Source organism: Hermetia illucens, chromosome 3, assembly GCF_905115235.1.
Source record: "Hermetia illucens chromosome 3, iHerIll2.2.curated.20191125, whole genome shotgun sequence".
In the NCBI taxonomy this organism is placed as follows: Eukaryota; Metazoa; Arthropoda; class Insecta; order Diptera; family Stratiomyidae; genus Hermetia; species Hermetia illucens.
The window spans coordinates 128,434,544-128,438,550 of NC_051851.1; the positions used below are offsets into that span (position 1 = coordinate 128,434,544).

General features: G+C 41.1%; 1 protein-coding gene across 1 annotated transcript; it reads left to right on the plus strand.

Annotated features, from left to right (window-relative positions):
* Positions 1-993: 993 nt before the first annotated feature.
* Positions 994-2,341, plus strand: LOC119651107 (zinc carboxypeptidase-like). The gene has a single exon (XM_038054471.1). The coding sequence runs from the start codon at positions 1,046-1,048 to the stop codon at positions 2,294-2,296; it is 1,251 nt and encodes a 416-aa protein (XP_037910399.1). The 5' UTR covers positions 994-1,045; the 3' UTR covers positions 2,297-2,341.
* The last annotated feature ends 1,666 nt before the right edge of the window (positions 2,342-4,007 follow it).

Below are 4,007 nucleotides of genomic sequence, written 5' to 3' on the forward strand. Positions count from 1 at the left end.
ATGCAGTTAATATTCAAAACGTAAAATAAATAAATTGTACACACGGGGCGGACCTACAGCGGTTACTATTTATGCGCTACGGGGCAGCACTTCGTAGTCAGCAATTGTTAAGGAAGGAAGTCTACAATTTCACTCATTGACATTGTATACCTTCAAGAATTAGGTGATCAGTAATTGAAATTAGAACACTTGCCAAAGCGGTTATTGCAGGTGGCGCTTTAGTTTAGATAGGGGTTAAGAATTCCTATTGGTGAATTTCATATGCTCCCTCAAACTTCAAATGAAAATTTCTCGGAAAGGTCTCCTTATGCGCAACTTGCCCTTTTGGAGAGGTCCTTATAGTCGCAAAAGCCTGGAAGGAGCTCAGGCAAAAATCGAAAATAGTCGTACGCTTGGAGCTATACAACTCCCCATTTCCTCAATATAACCTAATCTTGACCAACCAAACATTTGTCTGAGATGATCAAAGTTGTGATTAAAAACCGTATGTGTGTGTACTGACAGCAAAGTGGAGTCGATGATTGTTTAATTCAATAATTCAAGTGAATTTCGAGTGATCCGTTCACAAAAAGAAAAGCAATTTACTTATAAGATTTACTTTATTAAACTAAAATCAGTAAAATTTCCACTTAAGATACAAACAATTCGAATTTCGTTTTCTGGTAGACCGAAGCACTTACCCTGTTTTAGATATGATTACTGCTTTATCTGAACTCGATAGCAGCAAACGATTAAACGGCAATCATCAAATAAGACCTGTTACTCAATACCAACTTTGATTTAGATAAACAAAATCAATTAATTTATAAAGATAAGACTAGAATCTTCCACCACTAGTTCAGTGAAACTTTAGATTTCAGTGGAAGCCTTTAAGGCCAGTTAAGACCCATCAACTTACTTAATTTAAATATAATTGAACGGACGTGCTTCAAGCCGTCTGTTAACGTCAAAAGATATTTGGATTTGTGCGATATCGCCCGACTATAAAATACGGACTTCAACTCTTTGTCTTCATCATTGCCCCAGTATACCCGCGGTAGTGAAAATGTCACGGTTAGTAATATTATTAGGCCTCGGCCTTCTGGTTGCACTTGTGCAATCTGAACGTGTGCGTTACGACAACTATAAGATCTACAAAGTTACTCCTCGCTCCGCCGCCCAACTTGATATCCTTACACGTTTGGAAGGAATCAGTGACAGTTTGAAATACTTCAACTCAGCATCTGTCATTGATCATCCCGTGAGCATTCTCGTCGCCCCCCACAAGGAGCCCGAATTCCTCGATATTCTCAAGGATAATGCTTTCGAACACATTCTCGTCGAAAACAATTTCCAACGTGTTCTTGACGCTGAACAAAGTGAATTGAAAAGGAGCCGTGCTGGAATCTACGACTGGTCTAGTTATCACACCTTGGATGAAACATACGACTGGCTTCGTTCGCTTCCTGACAAGTACCCAGACAACGTTGAATTGATTGTCGCCGGAAAAAGTTACGAAGGTCGTGATCTGCTTGGAGTGAAACTTTCCTTCAAATCCGGCAACAAGGCCGTTTTTATTGAAGGTGGTATCCACGCCCGTGAATGGATCTCTGCTGCTACCGTTACATACATTATCAACCAATTCTTGACCAGCTCAAACTCACAAATCCGTGCTTTGGCAGAAAGCTTTGATTGGTACATCGTTCCACATGTTAATCCTGATGGATATGTTTACACCCATCAAAGCGACCGTGTTTGGAGAAAGACTCGCTCAAAGGGTCTCCTTTGCAAGGGAGCCGACGCTAACCGCAACTTCGGCTTCCACTGGAAGGAAGTTGGAGCTAGCTCAATTGAGTGTTCCGAAACCTATGCTGGAAAATCGGCTTTCTCTGAAGTCGAAACCCAGTCACTTTCCCAATTTATCAGCACTTTGCAAGGTCAAATCTACGCTTACATCTCGTTCCACTCCTTCTCCCAACTGATGCTGTTCCCATATGGACATACTAAGGAGCACGCCCCCAACCACAATGACTTGCAACAAATCGGAGAGGTTGCTGCTGCCGCTCTAGCTGTACGTTATGGAACTAAATACACTGTTGGAAATGTATACGACGCAATTTACCCAGCTTCCGGCTCTAGTGTTGACTGGGCTTACGGAAACCAAGGTGTCAAATTGGCTTACACCTATGAATTGAGACCAACTTCCAATGCCAACAATGGATTCGTTTTGCCAGCGAACCAAATTATTCCAACTGGTGAAGAAACTTTGGATTCTCTCGTAGCCCTCTTCCAGGAGGCCAAGAAATTGGGATATTAAAAACGAATGGGGATAGTCTCTTAATAAATAAAATTAAATACAAAACCAGTGCCTTTTTATTGTTGTACACAAAGGTTTCCTCCTTCCTTTCAGGTAAAGTACAAATATATATAGTGGCAGTACTCATTTGAAGTGGTCAAGAAGGAACAATTTTTAGCGGAAATATCTGGGGTTAGTTATTTTTTTTGGATCGGCTTCTTAAGATGGATCCAAAGATACTCTATAGAATTGAGATGAGCTGGCCATTCCAAGATTTGGAACTCCCTGACAACATTGGCGATCCATGGCAGGGGATCGTTTTGCATAAAAAAAAGTTAGGGCCTATGAATGGAGCAAAACTGATTTCATACTCTTCGGGGATGTCTCTTATGTAAGTTTGATTATCTGCAGAATACATGAAGATCCATCTTCGCTTCTAAACAAATCCCTCCCCACAACATCACCGGCCATCCACCGAACTATACTTTATCCACAACATTGCACTGAGTATAGCGTTCTAATTTTTGTCACATATTCTAGCTCGACCACCTAAAGCATAAAGGACAATTCTATACTGGGATACTATGGAAAGAGAACAGAGGTCCATTCAGCCTCATTGCAGGCAAAATGTTCTACAGCAAAGCGGAGTTAAGCTGCACTGTGCACTGCAGCGAGAAGAGGGTATCGGGAACAAGAGAGTGCAGATTTAGTTTAGCCAGTCGTCTAGTAGGTCTACGCGCTGACGTAGACAACTTGGGCATTCCGAAGCCGGTGGCTCGTCACTAGAAAGGTTTGGAAGCAGTTCCTTAGAGTATCCATTATAATAAATCAACCATCAGCTTGGATTGTTGTCCTCGGCCGCCCTAATGCCGAGTAGCTGCCCTTCTCCCTGTACCTATGGAAAGCTTGCCAAGCCATGGTTTCCGGGATCCCGCAACTAAAGCAACGATTTAGGTTGCTGCCGCATCATCCACTACCATTTTGGAATGCATAAACTCGGAAAATGGAATAAAACGATGAGAAAAGAGAAACAGAAAAGGAAGAAACTCTTCTGGAGAACTGACAGCTAACAAGGAATATAAATTTGTAAACTTTTAGCTCTATTAACATTCAACTTCAAAAACTTTCAATTTGATTGTAAATTTTCCCCTAACTCGGTCAGATTGGCGACAAGCGCTTGCAAACTATGTAAAGCGAAGCTAAACACTCCATTCATACGTTTGAATTTGCGATGGTTTGTTAAGATTGAGCAAACATATAGATCCCCCGGATAAATGAAAATGATATGCACCAGGACGTCAGGCCAGCCTAAAAGAAAACAGTTGCAAATACTGAACTTATCGTTCTTATTTCAAACTATAGTAAATTAACATATTATTAAATTAATAATTATTAATTAAAAATTAATTGACCGTACGGGAGTCAGCTCGTACATACCCTAGCTAACAGGTACAACTGAAAGGTGGTTATAATTACCACAGAAAAGTTTTTATTTGGGTGGTCCTGCCCAAAAGCTTTCGCTTTTCTTATAAAATAATCAGATCCTCCTTGATTCTCCGCGGTTGTTGGGCCACCGTCTGAAGTCAGAGGTTACTAAGTAACGCGAATAAATTCTACTTTTTACAGTGGCCACTTGGACGCCGAATGCCCGCACCAAGGGATTCTCAAGATGATTCTCTATGTGTCTATGACCAGGATTTCAAAGAAGAGTTAATTTGAGCATGCTCCCAAA